General features: G+C 42.2%; 1 protein-coding gene across 5 annotated transcripts in view; it reads right to left on the bottom strand.

Annotated features, from left to right (window-relative positions):
• Nucleotides 1–8129: 8129 nt before the first annotated feature.
• robo4 (roundabout, axon guidance receptor, homolog 4 (Drosophila)) overlaps nucleotides 8130–21687 on the bottom strand; it is a 38755-nt gene continuing 25197 nt past the window's right edge. For 2 of the 5 annotated variants that reach the window (XM_039777943.1, XM_039777948.1), the window contains exons 14-19: nucleotides 20606–20929; nucleotides 19147–19251; nucleotides 18189–18336; nucleotides 13806–14069; nucleotides 11692–12044; nucleotides 8130–9576 (exon numbers count right to left, since the gene is read on the bottom strand). In XM_039777943.1, coding sequence (XP_039633877.1) covers nucleotides 9311–9576; nucleotides 11692–12044; nucleotides 13806–14069; nucleotides 18189–18336; nucleotides 19147–19251; nucleotides 20606–20929 — 1460 coding nt within the window. In that variant the 3' untranslated portion in view covers nucleotides 8130–9310. The remainder of the gene's footprint in view (nucleotides 9577–11691; nucleotides 12045–13805; nucleotides 14070–18188; nucleotides 18337–19146; nucleotides 19252–20605; nucleotides 20930–21687) is intronic. The other 3 variants (XM_039777947.1, XM_039777944.1, XM_039777946.1) reach the window with 3 other exon arrangements.

Consider the following 21687-nt stretch of genomic DNA (forward strand, 5'->3'; position numbering starts at 1 on the left):
CATATTGCAGAACCAGCTAGCAGTGCTACATTAGGACGTTGTATTGAAGAGTCTGACTGCTGCTGGAATGAAGGAGCTGTGGTAGCACTGAGGGTGCAGCAGTCTGCTGCTGAAGGAACTGCTCAGGGAACTCCCAGTCTCATGTAGGGATGAGGGGGGGGGGGGGTGAGATTGTTAGCCACCCTCATCTCCCCCACCTCCTCTATGGTGTCCAGAGGGCAGACCAGAACGGAGCTAGCCCCCTTCACCAGTCTGTTGAGCCGTTTCCTGTCCCTCTCTGAGCTCCCAGCCCCCCAGCAGGCTACTGCATAAAAGATTGCAGACACAGACCACAGAGTCATAACATGTTTTTAACAGAGATCTTGAGAGAGAGAGAGTAAACCTCTCCAGAAACTGTATCTGCCACAGAGTTTCTCGTCAGCTTGATGTTGGCAAACGTAAGTAGCTTCTGCTCCGACGGCGTTCTAAGGCCATTGTAGAAAAAAATATAATGTTACAGACCCAGGAGAGAGGGGTAATATTCAGAGAAAAAAACTCTGAATTGTTAAAATTGAAGTCGTAAATTTACAGAAAAAGAACTCGGATATTCTCTGAGAATGAAGTGGTTGATGTGGATTTAATTATTTCTCTGCAAGTTTCACACTTCGCAAAGTCATCCGGTGGGCCTGACTGGACCCTTTGGGGGGCCAGTTCTGGCCCACGGGCCATATGTTTGCCACCCCTGATCAAGAGTAATACTCTTAGTGATACAAACTATACTGTGACATTTGTCGACATAATATACTATTACTTTTTTGACATACTATACTATGACTTTTTTGACATGCTATACTATGACCTTTTCATGACTTTTTTCGACAAACTAGTCTGACTTTTTCGACATGCTATATTTTGACTTTTTTTCAACATACTATAGTTTTACTTTTTTCGACATACCATGCTATGACTATTTTACTACTTTTTTCAACATTTTCATGACTTTTTACGACATGCTTTTCATGACGTTTTACGACATACTATACAGTGACTTTTTATGAATGCTTTCCCCATACTATACTACGACTTTTTTCGACACACTATACTATGACTTTTTATGACTTTTGTGCGACATACTATACTATGACGTTTTTATTAAACATACTATACTATGACTTTTGTGCGACATACTATACTATGACGTTTTTAAACATACTATACTATGACTTTTTCATGACTTTTTTCGACATACTGCACTATGACTTTTAACAATATACTATAGTTTGACTTTTTATGACATACTATACTATGACTTTTTTTCAACATACTATAGTCTGAATTTTTTTGACATGCTATTTAATGGCTTTTTACAACATACTATATTATGACTTTTTAATGACTTTTTACAACATACTATAATATGACTTTTTGACATACTATACTATGACTTTTTATGAATGCTTTCCCCATACTATACTATGACTTTTTTATGACTTTTTTTGACATGCTATATTTTGACTTTTTTATGACTTTTTACAACATACTATACTATGACTTTTTTATGATTTATTTCGACATGCTATACTATGACTTTTTAATGGCTTTTTACAACATACTATAATATGACTTTTTAGACATACTATACTATGACTTTTTTAGACATACTACACTATGACTTTTTTAGACATACTACACTATGACTTTTTGACATACTATACTATGCCTTATGACTTTTTTATGGTAAGGGGAGGTAAGTTTATTTATTGAGCACATGTCAGCAACAAGGCAATTCAAAGAGCTTTACATACAATATTAACAGTCTTTAAAGAGAATAGACAAAAAGCTAAAATACTGAACTAACACACTAATAGACATACAGCAGCAGAAGAGCAATAAGGCTCAACAGTCAAGTAAAGTTTTTTAAAACTATATCCTTATCACAAATGTGCCTCAGTGGGCTTCACAATGTGTACAGGAAACCACATCCTCTATCGTTAGACCCTCGACTCGGGTACGTGCCATGCTTTGATCTTGTCTTTCATCCTTCTTTCTGCAATCATCCTCTCAGCATCAAGCTGCCAATCTGCCACAGCTTGTTTTAGAGAGGGTGAGATGGGGCATCCAAGATGGCTTTGATTTTGTCCCTTGTAGTCCTCTCCTCCACTGCCTCCACACTGTCCAGTTCCAACCTGATCACCTAGCCGGCCTTCCTTTACAGCTTGTTGAGACTGCTGATGTCTAAGCCTTAATGCCACCACTCAAGCAAACTGAAAATGATATATATGTAATTTCCTTAGCAGTACTTCCTTCTCTAAATACCTTTAAAGGTTTTAATGAACTGCCTGATGAAAACATGTTGCTGTTTTATATAATCCTTGATTAAAGTGGAATGTGTTATGGATATAGCTGGATTGCCTTTAACCATTTTTGTTGTATTGCTTTCATGTATTCTAAAATGTGAAATTGTTAGGACTGCTTATGGTGCCGTCTCGACCAGGATCTTGTATCTCAATGGGACCTTCCTGGCTAAATTAAAGATACATAATAAAAATCTGTTGACATGAAAAAGTTATAGTACAGTGTGTTGAAAAAAGTCTGAGAAAAATCATAATATAATATGTTGAAATAAGTCATAAAAGAAATCATGTGTAGTACGTCGAAAAAAGTCATAATATGTCGAAAAATGTCAGAAAAGTCGTAGTATAGCATGTGGAAAAAAGTCTATAAAGTCATAGTATAGTATGTTGTAAAAAAGTCTTCGTCTAGTACAGGGGTGGGCAATTCATTTTCCCAAGGGGCCACATGAGAAACAGGGACTGTTGTGGAGGACCGGACCAATAGGATAAACTCAATTCTGCTCAATATTAATTTTATCTCTTTATAAAAAGCAGTAAATTGTAAGGTCTTGATGACAGCCCAGAGAAGAAACGTTAGCTTTCTGTAAATAAACGGTGATGCTGTAGCAAGGACAACTAGAAAAATATATATATATATAAAACTTCTGAATGTCTCTCGGCATTCAGGAATAGGGTCAAAACAGCACATATTGTTTACAGGATGCTGATGCAGGATGACTTATCTATTATATATTATTCATTTCATTGATTCCAGGCCAAAAGATAGAAATTGGATGGTTTTTATATTAAGGACTAAAGCTCATCAGACACTGAATGGACTGTTTGGGACTGCTGGAGCGATAATCTCGAGAGTGTGGGTTAGGGACGAGATGTTCCACTAAGTTGAACCTTTTGTTCTTACTCTGTTTATGTTGATCGAAGGCCCACAAACTCTTGTTTCCCGCGTTAACCGTCTTGGCGAGGAAGTGGCGCGTCCTCAGAGATTATAATGCACGTCCTGTTTGCAGGTCGTTAGCTTTCACGAGCCTGGAATAAAAAAACAAAAACAACAAACAAGAGCAAAGGACAAGAGATAAGACCATGGGAAGATTTACGTTACTGACCTTCTACGGTGTGACCCAACACCCCTCACCCTTTCCACGCCCCCCTTAACTTCCCTCCAATCCCTGCCTTCTTTTCCCTCTCCCTCAGCTATAAATCACCTCGCTCGTTCATTAGGCCCGTGTCAGGACCAGAACGCCCCCCGGGCCTGGAGGAAGAGGGCCGGCGGCCGGAGAGGAGAGAAAAGAGACAGAGACAGAAAAGGAAGGATGAAAGGAAGGGGATGGCGTGATATAAAAGCCTGGTTCCCTCATTTCAAAATGCAACACACCAATTTCCATGTTAATTTCCCCCCGTGACAGCGGAGATGGATGTTTGTGACTTTTTGGCTGATGTGATGCATATATAGAGACGCTCAGATGAAGCCATTATGTAGGCAGCAGGGTCACAGGATGTTGAAGGTAAACGATTCAGCGGCCTGTAGGGTAACGAGACATTTAACATTTAAGCGACGCTATAAAATGATCAATATGTTACCCTTTTATTTTGTATTAGCATATATGTTCAAAGGTCTAATTGTTTTATAAGACAGCACGCTGCAACGTATTCTGTAGCCTTTGGGTGAACAGACCAGGTCATTGCTCTACGCTAACACTTTAGCATGTTGACTGGCCACAAGGCGCGTGCGTTATCCAGAGTTACCAGACCTTTTTTAGCATCAGCATTTTGTTTGTTCATCGTACAATCATTACCTCAGTATCTCTCAGTACAACAGATGAAGCTGTCTATTTTCTTTTTAAGATATTTTTTTGGGCATTTCCGCCTTTAATGGATAGCAGAGTTAGATATGAAAGGAGAGAGAGAGGGGGAAGACATGCAGGAAAGACGTCACAGGTCAGACTCGAACCCTGGACCTTCTGCGTCGAGGAATAAACCTCCTTCCTCTATATGTGCGCCTGCTCCACCAACTGAGCTAACCCGGCCACAACCTGTCTATGTTTTTACCCACGTTGCATGACAAGAAAAGTAGCCCTAACTAAAACTGTGCAGTTTTACAAGATTAAAAAAGGGAAACAGACTAACAAAAACATTTAAAAACCCATTTTATACATTATCTGTAAAACTGTCGCAAAGTTGATACAGGGCTTCTTAGCTTGTATGCGACATTTTGGAGAGACATGGTCTTAACAGTACAGTGGCCATAGGATGGAATAATATGCTAAATGAACAGCAGCGTATGGATAAATCTGGTGTCCATGCTTAGCTGTCCCGTCTCCCAATAAATGTGCTAATGTGTGTGTGTGTGTGTGCGCTCATAATGTGTGTGCGTGTTTGTGTGTGTGTGTGTGCACATGTGCTTGTGTGTGCGTGTGTGTGCATGACAGGGCAATATTGAAACAGATCCCCCATATGGGTGCCATTGATTTCCAGTTAAGTGAATGATTAGCACTTTAGCATGCGACAGCACAGTTAGCCACCGCTGTCAATCACTGTGAGCATGTCACTGCCACCTGAGCTGCTGCCTGCATGACAGTAGACATGAGTTCAGACCACAGACGTGAAGACTGTGGTCCTGTGGTCACACTAACTGGAGTGCTGCTGCTTGTTGTATTATGTGTTACTGTGTGTCTTTATCTACTTCCTCCACGTGTTATATTCTATTTGTGTTCTTCTATTATATTTGCTTTGACTCCCTGTAGAATCCTATTACTTCTGTGGCTGCAAAACTAACCTCATTTCCCCACAGATCGATAAAGTTCCACAGTGTGGTATAAATAATGTGGCCTATAAAGTAACTGTGTTGAAATGAACGGCTGGGGGTTTGAACTATGACAACCCGATGGTGTAAACATAATCATGAAAACTGCTAAATGATTTAACACAAATAAGTTTCACATAAATGTTAAATACGTTGCCAGAAAGCCTTAACGAGCAGGGTCACATCCCATGGTGTTGGACTGGCAGGTACATAATACAGCTAGAAGTCCAGCTAATTATAGCCACACACCGCTGACCATATTATTATGTCTGGTCTTAGAATGGTGATTATACATTTGGTAAAATAACAGACTACAGTAAAGACATGCAGTAAATCGACATTTGTGTTTGAGTGTGTGTGTGTGTGTGTGTGACCATGGTTTCAGGCCATGTCTAATATGGGTCATTGATATGCTAACAAGCTATATAAAGCTGGTATTTTGGCATACACCAAAATCTGTGATGCACAAATCCCAAGGGCACAGAGTGTGTGTGTGTGTGTGTGTGCGCATATGATCTACTAAGACAAGCAGACATACAGTAGTGCTTGATTCATTACTATGTGAGCCTCATAGCGTGTGGTCTCGTCTAACAGCGAGTGTGTGTGTGTGTGCTGCTCAGAGGAGCCGGGGGCTTCATGTAGAAACATATGGCCTTTAGTGAAGGAGACAGATGAAGGATAATCTCTTAGGCAGTCCAGTCTAGTACACACACACACACACACACACACACACACACACACACACACACACACACACACACACACACACACACACACACACACACACACACACACACACACACACACACACACACACACACACACACACACACATAATCCAGTTCTTGCTGCATTGCATATAGATTGTAAATGTGATGTGATGGTTTAACACAGTTTAGAGCTAGGAAGCCTGCTTTGTTTTCATGATTACTCATGTTTTTAGCCTGCAGTGACTTTTTTCCTGATTGCAGATCTGCTTCACTTGAAGTAAAAATTCAAAAAGTGAAAAAAACGTGAACAAATATTTTCATATCTTTTTGCAGCAAAACACAGCCTGCTCCTGTTTTGAGAAGAAATAATAAATGACCTCTGGAACTTACATCCTTATGTGTTTTTATGGACTGTTTGTGTTTTTTTAATACTCCGCACATATATTCTGATCCTGGCCCGGCTGCTCCTGTGCAGCTTATACATGAAACGCACTTCTCAGCTCAACATTCCCCGTCTCATTTGACCCGAGCAACCCAGATACAAGACACGGATGACTTTGAAAAGAGCGTGTTGTGCTTTGCAGCTCATCCTGAAAAACAAAGTCATTGATAGAATCATATTAGCTTAGATACACATTAGAATATCTGCTGGGTCTCACAGCTATTCCTCCTTAATGCTCAACTCGGGCGGAAACAACATGAAATCTTTCACACAATCCCTCACAGTTAAAAATCGCACTTCCTGTCTCTGCATAAACACAAACATAGATTAAGGTTTAATTATTCTCTCCAACGGGTTTGTAATTAGCAGCCATTATCAGGGACAGCAGCAGTGTTGGTCTTGGGTAACCAAGCCAAACAGATGAGTTGTAAACATCACCTTCCTGCTTTATATAGCCCTGAGGAACAGCAGGGGTCAACTCAGGCCACTGTGTAAGGCAAACTTACTGTACTTCACTTTCTTTAAGCTACAGTGTGTAGTTTCTGTCTCCCCCATGAGGAATTCTAAGTAATGACAACAACACTGTCAGCGCATCCGCATGATACCAGCTTTCTGTGTTTGAGGGCTTGGTAGCGTTCAAAAATGTTCGATACCGGTACCGATACCAGTACCGTGACTTTGATACCGCTTCCTAAACTTTTTTCGATTTCAATTTTCTAAAACAAAATAAATTACAACATTAAACATTACTGCAAAAATCTTTTTACTTATTTTTCGGGGTCAGTCCTATGTTCCCACAGTCCAATGTTCCCACAGTCTTATATTCCCACATTTCTAAGAATTTGTTTTACACTGAAAATTAGGCCCTATGTTCCCACATTTCCCTTCAATTTAAGCCCTATCCTCCCACAAAATTTTTTAGGGTTAGGGGGATAAAATCCGATACAAATTTATTAAAAAGGAAATGTGGGAACATTGGGCCTAATTTTGAAAAAAATCTTAGGCCCAAATAGGCACGCTCCCTATTTTTCATCTCCTACTACGTGAGCCTCTGTTACTCTGTGTAACGTAGAGTTTTTCCTGCGTGTCTCTACGTCGTGTAACGTTAGCCAGCCAATCCCAGACATTATTAGATCTTGGTTGGATTGGCTCACTGACGCTAATGAGATTTACTCCTTAGGTTTTGAAATGTGGTATTGAATGACGAGGCAGTTTTTGATACTCGATACTTTAGAGGCAATTGGTCAGGCCTAAAAAGTATTGAATTCAGTACCAGGCCCTAGCTGTTCGCACCCGCACCCCCTCCTCCACACAGTTGCTAACATGGAGGATTAAAAGAACATGATGGACTCATCAGAAGAGGTCATTATCTTGTAATTTTAATGTCCTCTTCATCTCCAAAGCTGAACGCTGCTCTTGTCCTTTCTGAGCGGTGATGTAAAACGCATCACTCGAGTTTCTGCGTGGAAAAGTCGCCAGACGACACAATCTTCTGAACATAGTCCTACTGAGAGATCCAGAGAGAGCTGTGTGGAGCTGATATAGTCTTAATTAGCTTTGTAGCAACTCATCTGGTAACGGCTTGAATGTAACGGACGTTTATTAATATCAAAAAGTTACGCACTACAGCTTTAACTTAACTTCATCCACACACACTCCCATGGCAAACTGAAACCCAATTTCAGAAACTGTGAATACATCCTGTATGGTAGATATTTCAAAAATAAAATGTAATCCCACAATCATTTGAAGTGTGTGTGTGATATGTTTTTTTTTTTATATATTTGGGACAATAACGTAAAAAGAAACTTCAATGTCACAAGGGAAAATAAATGTAGCTCCAGTCAAACATTGTTGCGTACATAAATGCAACATGAGCTTTTATTACACCGCTCAGCCAGGACACATTCCACATGTAAAGTCCTTGCAAAATGTCACACTTGATTTCTATTAATTAAACAATTTTATTCCAAACTATAAAACACATCTGTAGTGTGAACAAAACACAATGCAAATTCTTATAAAATGTAAAACCTTGATTCTACTACCATTAGTAAAATCATCAGACTAATCTGTGCGTACAGCACTTCAACTCTCACCATACTTTCTGTTGAATGCTTCCTAAAATTCAAGATATTTAAAGGTCGAGTTAGTTCAAATAATTGTTAACAAAATAACTTTCTACTTTTGCTATTCTCTTACAGAATGTTCTGTCTGAAAACTTTGTGTAACAATAAAAAAAAAGTAAAAAGGTATAAAGTAAAAAAAAAAAAAAAATCTTAAAATATAAAAGAAATCCCAGAATGTAAGAAATCACCAAAAATAACTGGAGGAAGACAGAAAACAATTTGGAATGTGTTTTACGTTTGTTTTTTTAAATAACATTTGTTGAATAATGCTGAATATATACACTTGATCAGTAAAGCAGTCTGTACAAAATCACTCCCTGTTTGGGAGAACTAAGGCCCTAATAAAGTCTTGCAGCAAACAACCGTGTGCTGTCAGGAGAACTCCAGTGGCGTATTTCTTCTGCCTAATGACTGCTTTCTCACTGTCTGGCATCCTGTCTTTGTGTCTTTCTGGCCTGTTCAAAAACACACTGGGTGAGAAGTATCTCATTATCCCATCCTCTAATGAGTGGACAGGATAAAGAGAGGAAAAGAAAACTTTAGAAACTCAGTGGAACTCATTTTAAGGATGCTAAATAGTAGCCGCACTGCCCTGAGGTAAACTGGGTAACTATTAACAAACTAAATAACAGCCGTGCGTCATCTAGCAGAGGTGTCTCAAACATCAAGGAGTTGGCTCCAATTCTATTTTAAAATCCACCTATGTATCTATGATTGACGCCACACATCAAACCCTGAATTATTTAGACCTTAAAAATTCCAGCGCTATCACAAAAAAAGGGAATCAGTTGCAGTATGATGTCTGCCCCCTTCTTCTTCGTCTGTGCAGTTCTGACGTTGCTGTGAGGTGTTTTCTAAAGTTCTGTCGTATCTTTTTACTCTCCTGGCAGGAGTCCCTAAGCGTCAAAGGGTTTGGGGTTTCTGCCGGGATAGTGTGCTCTGTACTGAGCCTCCATTTCCTCCACCCAGGCCACGCTCCAGTCCCACGCAGGGACGGGCTCCAGCTCGCAGAACGAGTCGCCTTCCGCGCCAAACGACGGATACAAGGCGCTGAGGGGCGAGGCGGGCGGAGAGAAGTCTGAACACAGAGAAGGACCACATGTTGACATGCATTTCAATACAGAGTGGAGAGAGATTATGTTGAAACAGAACGGCTCTTTGCCTGCGGAGAAGGGAACAGAAAAAGTAAACATTTCAGGACCTCGGAGGAGAACCCCTTCACGCTGATTCTCGGAGGAAAAAGCTCATTTAGAAGCTTCTTTGAAGCAGCTGTCCGTCACTGGAAATAAAAAAACTATTGTAATATGTTCGAGGCACCAAAACAAACATTGCCCATTCACCACAGCCACGTTCTGGATCCTAAAGGTACTATTGCATTTCAAAGACCTCGAGAAATGTAGCCGTCCAGGAATAATAATAGTTTATTTTAAGCTGAAGGGTTCGAGCAACAGAGGCTCGGCCAATCCATGTGTGAAAGCGCATTTTGCGATGCGTCCCCATCTGAAACCAGCTGTTCCTGCTGCTCTGCTGTTTTTTTTAAAATATGATTATCCTTCAAGCACACTTAACCTTAGTGTGGATGGTTAAATGGCAAATGTAAAACGGTTCTCTTGCTGACAAAGCGACTTGTATTTAATAAGAATATTAACCGTCCCCCACCACAGCCTGGGACAAAGATCTGTTGATAAATATTGATGCAACCCTCTGGACATTTGCAACATCTTTTGGATGACCAGCAACGCCAGGTTACAGCTCTTTCAATATAAGACCATAAGCAGAACACACAGAACTCAACACTCAATGGTCTCATCTGGAGGTTCAATTTGCTGAAAGGTCCTAAGTAATTGCCTGATGACACCTTAGATATTATTAGACATAATGTCTTAGGCCCTGTTTAGACCTGGTACTACATGCATCTTGGGTGATCCGATCACAAGTGGACAGCTCTGAGGACAGGTGTGAACGCACCCAGGACGCATTGAGATCCGATCACTCAGACCACATCCGGAGGTGGCCTGGGCCGCATATGACCATATTATTTTAGCAGTGTGTACGCTTATGCGTCCTGGGCCACATTAAGGACCAGCCAGTCAACTGACGTCCTCTACGTAAGCAGAAGCATAGCGTTCTCAAATCGCCTAAGGTGGCTTTGTCTCCGACGTCTGAAAACTTCAGAAAGTAACATAGATATATATGACCACAGTCTATGTATATTACCGGTGTGTCAAACATGTTGGGCCATTTGGTTTGCCAGGAACACGTCGAGGACTAGACCCAGTTGGTACTGTTTTGATTTCTTCATTTCATTTCTGGCATTGCAGCCTCCCGCTGGTTAAACACAGCAACGCATTTGGTCTTTGAAGACGGAATCGATGTTCGTGTTTACATGCACATAGAGTGGCAGAGAGAACTGTTTACAAGTGGTCACTCGAGACGCATTCTAATGCCAGCTGTGAAGTCACGTACCTAGAGCTGGCCCCTTGTGATTGGATAACTCAAGAGGCATGTTAATGCCAGGTCTGAACAGGGCCTCTGTCCCTTACAGCAACAGTCGCACGCACCGCCATTGACGTACTGTACAGTGAAGGAAAACCTAGTCAGGCACGTAGGTTACGGGGGGGGGGGTACTAACTTCCAAAAGCCTATTGTCTTCCGTACATTGATTCTGAATCTTAACCATCACAATGACACTCAAAATTAAGTTGTGTCATGAGTTTCATGGCTGTGCTTGACAGATTTCCTGTATGGAGTTAGAGTGCCCACAGGGCTGCATGCTACCAGTTAGGATCATTGGTAGATGGAAGGCTCCATCTAGTGGAGAAATGCAAGAAACACCACAGGCCAGGATCCCCTGTTTGAGGAGGATATTTGACATGTTTTGAGTATTGTTTTTGACACTTAGATAAGTCAATCAAATAACACAGTGGGTAAAAGTAATGGCTCCCAACCAGTGCAAGATTAATCTAATGTTTGACATGATGACTGTGGAACAGAAAAACATGTCTCTGCTAATGCAAATTCAGTCTAACTTTTTTGTTTTCTTGTGACTTACTGAATAATTTTACCTCTAAAAGTGATTGTAATCAAATAAAACATTAGTTCAAATGGTCATTATTGGTAGACATATGCAGTCCAACCACTGTCTGGATCTATCTTTTTCTTTTTGTCAACAAATGATCACATTCTGATTCCCCAGGTTTTCCAGACTGAGCTGAACATGTTGAGGAACTACTGTGTGTTTGTAATGAGCATGGCGTTCCTGCTCTGCTTACCGTACCTGACAGAGAGGCTCCGCTCATGCTCTCGGCCGCCGCCGCCAGCAGGCGGGCGAAGTGTGCGCTGTCGCCGGTGTAGCAGCTGTCCACCGAGCTGATGAGGCTGGAGCGAGCGCTGGCCATGTTGCTGTCCGTGACTGAGCTCCAGGTGTTCCACAGGGAGCCGTCCCACTCGCTGTAGCAGGAGGAGGGCGTGCTCTGGAGGCGGGCGCGTCGCAGGCCAATCGGCGGAGCCTCAGGCCCCGCGGGGGCGGGGTCATCCTCCAGCTGAGTGGAGCAGCCCGGCCGACGGATGTAGCCCACGGGGGGGAGGAAAGGGACGGACAGGGACGGACGCTGCTGAGGCAGGGCACTGCTGACAGAGAGGGGGGGGGTGAGGGGGTGATCAGATGACTACTGCTGTAGAAAATAGTAACAGATATGTACTTTAATATCTCTCATGTGAAGGGCTCATTGCATGAGTGGAAACGGATCTCAATTCCAAAATGCATTTAAAAAAAAATGCATGTCTCCTTCAAAAACTATGTACGTTAAAAAAAAAAAAATTACTTTAATATCAGGCAGAAATCATTTACCTCCATTGAGACGACTTCATAGATGACAGATTCCTATGTCTTTAGATTAAATGCTTTATACCGTTTTGACCTCACATCTGGAGAGCCCCTCTGTCAATCACATAATCACAACACACACTTTGGTGGTCTCTGGTGTATGTTAGGCCCCCCCAAGAGTTCATAGGTGAAGATTACATTTCTTGTTTTTCAGCTCTCCTTTGCACGAAACATAATAACCAAACTAGAAGAATATTCGTTCTCATGGCATCCGATATCATAGTGTCATACCAAGATGTTTCCCATAAGTCCTCACCACTCGGGCCCCTCATATCACCTTTTAGATGTCACTTGCAGTCCACGCAACATTGAACAGTATATAACATATATTTAAAAGCGTACGGACTTCATTTCATTCTATCATGCATATTTCGTGATTTAAATGTTTTTCATAAATCAATGCTATTGTCTGTGGGTTTAACAAATATTTAAACAGTGACAAGGCAATTTAGTCTGACTTTATCTGAGGTAAATTGCTCAATAAAATGTTTTCAAATTAGCTTTTTTTCATTTCCTGAAAAACAACGGTTTTGGACATACAGTGACAATATGCTTTAATATAAATGATGTGTATGAATCATGGCGTGACCCATTGCTCAGTCACTTTCCAGACCATGTCCGAGTAAACGCATCCATGTCAGTTCACCTTCTTAGACTAGACCAGCTCCTGAGCTTAAAGAGATGTTATCTGATCTCATCATATCATCTGATATAGCCTGGCTGCAGGTCTGCCAAAGCTTTTGATTGGAGGAGAGAAGGGAGGATGACTTGTATATACTGAACATTCTCTGTACGTGAAGTTAGCTGCTCTGCAGAATAACTCAGTTTTCTGAGAGACCCAAGTCTCTTTGCTAGTTTAAGATCGACGCAGTTTCCTGTCCAGCGCCCACGTCGTTTAAATAGCAAATGCACCTGCGCCCATCTGTGCGCCCATGGGTGTACTGGTCTTACAGGGAGGTGTGTTCAGGTGCATTCTGGGCGTATTGCTATCTTGAGGCAGCGGGAAGTGATCGCACCATTGACCAACAAAAATCTGGTCTCAAGTCAATAACGCAGCATTTCATTGTTATTTTAACAGAGCATTAGTAACTCCTAGGCTTATGCACAGTGCGCGCACACTATGCTTGTTACACACACAGGGACGCACAGCAGCACACACACACACAAACAAACAACAAATATTAGGGTGCAAATCCTCCATCATAACAGCAATGCTCCAAGGTCCAAACGCGCCTGGCTTTTAAAGGGAATGGGAGATGACCTCTGATTGGTTTATTGCATGTTACGCCCAAAACACACCTCTGATTAATGAAGACACTAAGTACAACCCTTTTGAACCATGCGCCCGGCGCACGGACCCTTTTTTTCGCCGTCAAACTAGCAAAAGTGGATTTGGACACGCCCTAAACACACCTGCGCCAGGCGCTTCACGCCGTGTGCTTAGATCATTAAAATAGGGCCCAAGATCTGCTGGCCAGCTAGGACCCACTGAGTAAAAGCTCTACCTGCATCTCTCCGGTTTGGGGCAGAGCTCCAGATACTGGCTGGCTTCCTGTGCTGTCAGCGTGCCGCCCTGTTCCTCGTCCAGCGACATGGAATATGATGTAGCAGACGGGTGGCTGTAGGAGGGAAAGCTGCTGCTGCTGCTGCTGCTGTTGGTGGTGGTGGTGGTGGTGGTTTTGGGTCCCGGTTGCCGGCGGGGATTTGACGCAGCACACACTGACTGGAGAGAGCCCATGTCCACTGTTAGCTTTGTAGAACGACTGGAGCTGAGGAAAATGCAAGAGACAGGCATGTGAGACTTTTCGTTTTTGGCCGACCTCTTAAATTATGAGAATCATTGATGTAAAAATGACTAAAATGTTAAGAGATTCTCTATAACTCTGCACCTCGCTGCTGAACTCAGGAACCTTTCCTTTTTTATTGCAAATTTTCAATTACTTTAGTTTTTATTGGTTTTGCATTACATTTGCCCAATTTAGTACATATTACTGTATTGTACAAATTACTTATCTTTTTTTTTTTTTTTTTTTAAGATTATGTTTTGGGCCATTTTTAGGCCTTTTATTTTCACAGGACAGATCAAGACATGAAAGGGGAGAGAGAGGGGGGAATGACATCCAGCAAAGGGCCGCAGGTCGGAGTCGAACCAGCAGCCGCTGCGTCGAGGAGTAAACCTCTATATACGTGCACCTGCTCTACCAACTGAGCTAACCCGGCCACATTACCTATCTTTTTTAATTGTATTTATTACTTATCATTTTAATCTTTATTTGTATATATTACTTATGTTTTATATTATACTTGTTGTACGTGTCCTTATTGCACCGTGGGTTGGAGAGAAACTTATTTTCAATTGCTCTGTATGTCTGGCACATATTGCATTATTGTCAAGATCCATTATTGATATTTTAATTACAAAGAAAACAAAACACATACCAATACAACACACACAAACACACAACACAAGGACAGTACGTCAGAGTTTACAGAACAAAGGATAAATATATATACACACATATATGCACATACATACACATACATGTGCTTGTACTTACATATATACACACACATACACACAAACACACACACATACATACTTAGGATGACATTGCATCACCTTAGCTTGGTCAGTCAAAACAACCAATTTGACAATGAAGTTGACTTGACTTGAACTGTAGCGGCATGGTGTTTCAGCACCATGGATAGCACCGCTGTCCACAGGCCGACTGAAAGCCACGGAGCGGAGGAGCACCAGTTTCCCTTCATTTATTCAGGGGGGGTTCACTGAGAGGAAGCCTCTCATTTTGAAGGAACGCCCTGATCACATTCACACAGTCACACATTCAGGTTACAGTTACACATATGGACAACCCGGTCCAACCACAGTCTGATTGGCCGGCAGTGTTTCCCACACATAGACTATTGTGTGGCGGTCCGCGTCACTAGCAACACCGGCCGCCGCACATTGCGTTTCGTTATTATTATAATTTTTTTTAAACACTATTTAAAATACGTTCTTCTGCATTTCCTTTCCCTGCTCTCCTCCGTCTCTCTGTCCCTTGATGTCTCGCTCACATACACACACACACACACACACACACACACACACACACACACACACACACACACACACACACACACACACACACACACACACACACACACACACACACACACACACACACACACACACACACACACACACACACTCCTCCCACCGTGTTGGGTTTTTTAAGCCCCCAAACGTCACCTTCCAGGCACCGCAGCAATGGTTATGTTTAAGGTTACGTTGAGGGTTAGTGCCTGTAGGGCGAGGTTGGAAGCTTAAAACACCATCGATCCCACTGTGCACACAGCGTCTGTCTCCATCAAGGAGAGAAGACAGCTGGCCAAATTCACAAGTTCACGAAAGGTTGGTATCTATCTCGTGAACACCTTTACACAATCCCACATTCATAATCACCGACCCGACTCTTAGCAAACAATCGATTGCGCCCGCTTTAGAAAGTTAACTAGTCGCAAGTTTGCGGTAAAATGCAGTTGGGTTGTCGAGGTCAAAACCCTATATGTACCAGCTGTGAATCAAATAAACGTACAATAAATAATGTTATGTCATTTTTTACTCTTACACTGAATGTTTGCTGCTTCAGTCCAGATGAGTATTGAAAAGTATTTTCCGTGAAAAAGGCCCGTGTTGAGGATGAGGACTATCCTGAACCGGAGCTATCAGTCTGAACCAGAGCTCAACAGTCCCACCAGTGGAATTAGTTATGGTATTAATTTGTTTTACAGTATTTTCAGGCTTCAACCAGTGAAAGACAGGGGAGAGAAAGAGATAGATAGATAGATTCGTTACTTTGTCGAAGGAGATGAGGACAGCATCCAACTGCGTGCACCCCCGCTACAACCCCCCATCCGCCACCCGTTGCTTCATAATCTATGGGAAACACTGGGCTGGCCACTGGGAAGCTCCACTGGAGCGATTGGGGTTAAGGGCCTTGCTCAAGGGCACCTCAGTGGTGATGAGGGAGGGAAAAGCGCTGCTCTTTCACTTCTTTTGATGCTTTCAGCAGTTTGTCTCTCTCTCATACATATTTACTGCCAGGGCCCGGTTCTGACAGTGCTTTTCTGCTATGTCCAGCTGTTACTGTGGACCGTGTGCAGTAGGAGACAGTAGAGCGAGGTCATCAGCATTAAACAGAGACTTCACCTCTCTATCTAGGAGGGAGAGGCCAGGAGCAGCACATTGATCCAGCTCCACCGCAAGTTCATTTGTATGCACAACACAAAAAAAATCGGACTTAAATTGCATTAGTTTGTCTCTAATTTTAACAGCACACATATTTTCAAAGTACATTGATTGAACCAGATCATACATGTTGCCCTTTATTCCACACTGTAGAAGTCTGTAAAAGAGCCTTTTTTGTTCTAGTCAAACGCTTTCTGGAAATCAAAGTAAACATCTTACCATTTTTTTGTGTGCTGTACATGTTTGTTTATTAAAGTGTGAAGGGTCGTACATACATGATCGGTGGTGTGGTGTTTTGGAAGGTAGCCAATTTGACTTTTACCCAAGATGGAGTGATCCACAAGGAAATCTAGCATTCCTTTATATAGAATACTACAGAATAATGTACCTAGACAGCTGCAGACATGGTAGATATTAGGGTCTGATTTGCCCCCGCTCTTATGTATGGGGGAAATGAGCCCTTTGCACCAGATGTCAGGAAAACATCCTGACTGAAATACAATATTGAACAACCTTAACACTGCACCCTGCATCTCTCTTTATCTGTGTGGTCAATTCCTTCCAATTAATTAAGAAACCAAGGGTTTTTTGGTTCTCTCTCTCTCTCTCTCTCTCTCTCCTCTTCCCCGTTTGTTTCAGTACACCTACAGTACTATGGACAGCGTCACTATCCATGGTGCTGAAACAAGAGCTAAGCAATAGTCACATGTAGCAAATCTAGGCAAATAATGAATAATTTATTGTTATTTTTGCAATTATTTTATAGATAAATAATTGCAAGGATCCATGTGGCAAAGTATGAATATTGCCTTTGCGCCAAGAACACAATGGCAGAGAGAAAAAGAAAATGGAAAGCTATAGATCCTGACCGACGAGGTGCAGATGCACTCCTTATACAACTTCAGGACGGAGTTCAAACGTGACAGAGAGATTTAATGTCCAGTCTGTCAGTGCTGTTGCTGTTTTCAAAAGCAACCCCTTCATACGTAAATGTGCTTACAGGGACACACAGCGGCAGCGGACAGCTGCTCGGCCTTCTGCTAGCTTCTTAGCTTTTTAGAGAATGTAATTCATATTTTCCTCATTAAAGATGCATTATTTCACCCACCTGCAACCCATCCACTATTAATCAGCATGTATGTGTGTGTGTGTGTGTGTGTCACACTGGTTTACCAGTTTGTGGTAGGCCTTTTGCGTGGCTCTTCTGCAAATATAAGCTACTGTATGAGAGCTGCAGTGATGATTGTGTAAACCTGGCCTGTTGGCTGGTATTTGAAATGCGTGCGGTGGGCTAATCAGAGTGTTATATCGGTAACATTAGTGCAAAATATGAATCAATCTCTCTCTTGCTCGCTCACTCTCTGGCTGAGCGGGACTAGAGGTTGCGGTTCTTGTGCGTACTACGAAATGGAATCCTGCCGGTTCCACTGCACAGCTGCATTATGTTTTACACTGGACATTAGTAGTTAAGTGAGAAGGGAAAACCTTTTATTTATGCTGCAGTTGGCTGACCTTCCAATGCCCTTTGTATCCTGCACTAAGTGCTTCATTCTGCATGACTTTCTCTTTATCCAACAGCCTAATTAAGCCTAAAAGTATTAAGTCTAAAAGTTGATCTCGTACGTGTGTCTCTTACCCTTCATCTGAGGTGAGGCTGTGTGTGTCCGTGGTGTCCTCTATGGGCATTGGTGGAGGGGGGGGTAGCATGTCCACTAGGTGTAAAGATGCAGAGTAATGCAGCAGGCGAGGGCAGCCAGCAACTTTATCACACTCTGGGTATCCACCTGGACAAAAACATAGGCCAAGTTGAAGCTAGATGTTGTTTTCCTCCGCCAACCAGTCAAGTTGCAGTTTACATCCATGTCTGTCCAGACTCATATACTATATGTAGGGAAGAGTTTGAAGGAATTTAATAAAAAGTAACAAGTGTATTTTATGGCAAAACCTGGATGCTTCACACACATCTTCAACCCGGCAGCAGAAAAGATCTAAACAATCACCACACTTTCAAGATTAGTGTCACCAACTCAGTATCTGACCAAATGCGCTGAATGACGGCCAGAAAAGTGGTTTTGCACAACATTATGATGTCACAGTGAAGTGACCTTTGGGATATAAAATGTCATCAACATTTTTTGCTACTTTTCACTACTTCACTACTTTAATCCTCTTAGACATCTGTGTGAAATGTTGTCATAACTGGCGTAGGAATTCTTGAGTTATGGCCTAAAAATGTGTTTTGTGAGGTCACAGTCATCTATTCAGTTCATCCTTGGGTCCGAGTCGATGTTTGTGCCAAATCTGAATTTATTCCGTCCATGAGGTCCTGAGATTTCAGGTTCAAAAGAATGGGACAGACATACAGCCATAATAAAAAAGTACATACTTACTAAGACATTGAGGAAATTCAATTCCAATATCTACCACTGTTATTTCAAATGTGTGTACACGTTGTTTAAGTATAACTACACGTTAAATTCAAGATTACAGGGCAGTTTTCAGTCCAAACATGTGGGCGGTCTGTCTCTCTCTCAGTCTTATTGGTGAGACAGGAGCTGGTGTATGGACAACTAGAACAATGGCTTGTGTCATACCGTGCCGGCCTGACGGTATGTGACTGAGTCTCTGTTTGTAGACACTGGATGGTAAAGCCTGCTTCCTGGTCGGCACTATGGGGACGCTGTTCACTGCGTGCAACTCTGTGGGGAAACAGATGAGTTACTCTAGGACACATTACCCAATATTCTATTAAACATCAGCTGTATGACTCTCTGCATTCACATCATGTTACTACACGCTGACCCAATGTATCAGAAGTTGAGTTAACATTGTCTGCAGATACAAACAAAGGAGGAGGACTTTTAGTGTGTTTACATGCAGTTCAAAAACCTGATTGTATTTGGGTTAAGTCAACACCCCTGTTTCTCATACCCCGGTTATCAGACCTAGATAACTCCTTTAGTAACCGGGGGATTCAATTCAATTCAATTCAATTTATAGTATCAAATCATAACACAAGTTATCTCGAGACACTTTACAGATAGAGTAGGTCTAGACCACACTCTATAATTTACAAAGCCCCAACAATTCCAACAATTACAGTAATTCCTTCATCAGGATTCATGCATGTATACACCTTTACCGGGATAAGCTCGGTGATGGTGGACAAAAGGGTCCGTGCGCCGGGTGCCTGGTTCTAAAGGGTTGTTCTTAGTGTCTTCATTAATCAGAGGTGTGTTTTGGGCGTAACATGCAATCAACCAATCAGAGATCATCTCCCATTCCCTTTAAAAGCCAGGCACGTTTGGACCTTGGAGCATTGCTGTTATGATGGAGGATTTGCACCCTAATATTTTTATTTGTAATCTTCTGCATGTGTGTGTGCTGCTGTGCGTCCCTGTGTGTGTAACAAGCATAGTGTGATCGCGCTGTGCACAAGCCTAGGAGCATTTTACTAATGCTCTGTTAAAATAACAATGAAATGCTGCGTTACTGACTTTAGACCAGGTTTTTGTTGGTCAATGGCGCGATCACTTCCCGCTGCCTCAAGATAGCAATACTCCCAGAATGCACCTGAACACACCTCCCTGTAAGACCAGCACGGGTGCACAGATGGGCGCAGGTGCATTTGCTATTTAAACGACGTGGGCGCTGGACGGGAAACTGACAACTGCGTTGGTCTTAAACTAGCAAAGAGACTAGGGTCGGGCTTTGCGCTGTGCCGGGTGCAAGATAGGACCCTTAAACCTTTAAATTCACTGACTTTGACATATCAAGAAGACCCACTTCTATCTTCAATTGATTTCATTTCCATTCCCCGCTTGTAATTTTGCCAAAGGTCGACGGAAGAAAAAGCCTTGTTCTGACCAGAGCGCCACCTACTGTACCGGAGGTTACTCCCGTCATTCTTCCCCGCTCATGTATACTGTACTATAACCCGGTTATTCACTTAATCTAGGTAAGATATACCTTCGATATTCAGGAGTGAAAAGAAGGAACAAAACTGTAGTAGTGGTATTAACATCACATTCCCAACCCTGCACCACTGCTCACCTTGCTTGCTGTAGTTCTTTTCCCATGACTCCCTCAGCACACCCATCTTGGGCTGGGGGCGTATGGCCTGTTTCCATGGTAGCGCCTCCCGGCTGCTGAGGGGCGAGGTCTTTGCGACAGGCTGAGGGAATATCTGGATGGTCTCAGCTCCTTGCTGGTGGGCCTGACCATGAGGCATTTTCGGGCGCCGCCCGGGACTGTTGAAGGTCTTGAGGCCTTTGCCCATCAGGTCCACGTAAAATGTGCCGTAAACGCCACAGCTGTCGGTCACAATGGGGACGGCCGAGTCCACACAGCTGGGCTCCTTCCAGGACACAGGGAGGCCTGGTGAAACACAGATGAATATGTACTGAGACGCCAGAGTAGGGCTGCAACTAAACATCAATGTCATTGTTGATTAATTTCTTGATTATTTTCTCGATTAAACGATTAATTGTTTGGTCTACATCATGTCAAAAAATCCCAAAGCCAAGATGACATCCTCAAATGTCTTGTTTTATCCACAACTAAAAGATATTCAGTTTACTGTCACAGAGGAGAGAAGACACTAGAACATATTCACATTTAACAAGCTGACATCAGAGAATTCTTGAATGACTCAAACCGATTAATCTAATCGATTAATATAGTTGGCGATTAATTTAATCATTGACAACTAATCGATTAATATTTGCAGCTCTACTCCAGAGGATATTTATCAGAAATTGTGAAATATGGAAGGGTCAGTGTCTTTCACATCTCTAGTACAGTTGGTTTGGAAGAAAAAGATACATTGTTGCCTTTTTGTTCTGGTCTGTTCCGTGTTCACACTGGCTTATGATGAACCAATCATGAGAATTGAGTCATTTGGAATGACAGGGGACTCACTGATTGGACAGATTTGATAATGTCATCCTGCATCATCAGCTACACAGACCCAGGTTGGGCAAATCCAATCCTGGAGACTGACGGCAAGTCATACAGATGTATTTATCTTTCTATATGTACAGAGAGCACCATCTAGTGGGCTCAGAAAATAAAGAAAATGGTACAGGAAGCTTCTTGAGGCATCATTTGGCCATTACTATTATAAACACTTAGAA

Source organism: Perca fluviatilis, chromosome 16 (genome assembly GCF_010015445.1).
Source record: "Perca fluviatilis chromosome 16, GENO_Pfluv_1.0, whole genome shotgun sequence".
In the NCBI taxonomy this organism is placed as follows: Eukaryota; Metazoa; Chordata; class Actinopteri; order Perciformes; family Percidae; genus Perca; species Perca fluviatilis.